The sequence below is a fragment of the Perkinsus marinus genome (assembly GCF_000006405.1).
Source record: "Perkinsus marinus ATCC 50983 genomic scaffold scf_1104296936804, whole genome shotgun sequence".
Classification (NCBI taxonomy): Eukaryota; Perkinsozoa; order Perkinsida; family Perkinsidae; genus Perkinsus; species Perkinsus marinus.
This window is the reverse complement of record NW_003214057.1, coordinates 1-1,557: the sequence shown is the minus strand read 5'-3', so window position 1 is coordinate 1,557 and position 1,557 is coordinate 1. Positions and strand designations below refer to the sequence as shown.

The 1,557-nt window shown below is 46.4% G+C and overlaps 1 protein-coding gene across 1 annotated transcript; it reads right to left on the bottom strand.

The window, feature by feature from the left end:
* Positions 1 to 578: 578 nt before the first annotated feature.
* Pmar_PMAR011206 (hypothetical protein) lies at positions 579 to 1,454 on the bottom strand (the record flags this gene model as incomplete). Its single annotated transcript, XM_002783659.1, has 4 exons — positions 579 to 632; positions 848 to 938; positions 1,306 to 1,419; positions 1,441 to 1,454. Coding segments are annotated over 4 exons (273 nt in total), but the record flags the coding sequence as incomplete, so codon positions are not given.
* Positions 1,455 to 1,557: the final 103 nt, after the last annotated feature.

The window sequence follows — 1,557 nt, the reverse complement described above, 5'->3', positions numbered from 1 at the left end:
AGAAACTCACCTCTTTCTGAATTTCCTGTTTTTCCCTATTGTCACGCTCGGTCTGCGTCCCCAACACTTCCGCCTCCAATCGCATAGCATAGTGCTCGGACGCAAGCTGTGTGAGCCGACCTTGGACCTCCAACTGGGCAACACTATGTTCGGAAATTTTACCAAGCTTGATGACGATTCTCAGCATCATAATTCACATGGAAAAAAACACCTTCGCAACTCTACCTTTTCGCGTTCTAATCTCGCATACTCCATCTCCACTTCAAACGCCTCTTTAGTAACAGCATCATCATCACCATCAGCGAAAGCCGCATGAAAAACCTAACAGGCAGGCACCTCGAGCAGCGGATCATCCACAAACCTATAATGTCCCCGGGGGGAGCTCATTGTAATTTTTCCACGGATGGCTAGTAACACATTCTTCAATCATCGTTTCCCATGTGAATATCATCATCACATTAGTAACATTTCCCCGTTGTTATCAAGCTCTAGGGAACGTTAATTCTCAAAACTGCACGTACGAAATCGACTGCGAATACCGAAACCGGCAGCCTTCACCCCAGCAGAGGTATGCCCACCTGCTCCACCGACCGGCTTGCTTCACGACTCGCATGATCTATCTCGCTTCTTATCTGAACTGGAAACCTTTGAAATTGTCAGAAGCTCAACTCCTGAGATCCGATTTGGAATACATATTTTCACTTTCCTCAGCTGAGCTCGGGAGTTTCCTCACTAATTATGGAGGTTTACGTACGACCTCAGATAGAAAAAATACCAAAATTTCCCCGAATTTCTCTGACCATGTGCACATTATATCACACTGGTACGCGCGACCTCAGACGCCTACCTCCTGAGGCCTCGCTTTCCTCATCTCCTCGCGTAGTAGTCTCAAGTGCTGCTCTCTAGCTTCAAGATTGAGACGGAGATCCATTGCGCGCCTATGAAAACACACAACGTGCCTTCGTACCACCACAGGGCACTCTCGAAATGCTAAGCTTGAGAGTTTCCTCACTAATTATACAAGTCTACAAGAACCAATAAAAATTCCCTCAAAATTTTCATACTGTCACCGACACATGCAGTTGATCATGCGCGTATTTTCTCACACCCTACCAAGACGCTCCAGAATCAGCCCTCCGGACCACCCTCGTCGAAGCTGACTAAATTACGGACTTTTTCTCCAGTCCAAAGTAGTGTTAGAAAATATTTTTGGTTTCCTCATTATATTATAGAAATTAACCAACGACTCGCCGTAGAAGGGTACAAAACCAACAAGAGTTTCATCAAGGAAATTCACTCACGCACTTCCTCTCAGCTAAAGCGGCCTTCACCACACACAACGTCCGTTCGAGGTCATCAGCCGTCACAGCTCCTCCAGAAACCTTCTCGCCTCCACCGACACGTATCTCACCAAAGTCTCTATGCTGGTGATATCCTCACCGCATGACGTACATTATGGAGAAGCTCTAGTATTAACCTCTCCTTCCTTATGTTGATTTGTCAGCATCGAAATGTCCACGTTGAGCTCCTAGACATTTCCATTGCTTCAGCAGTGCG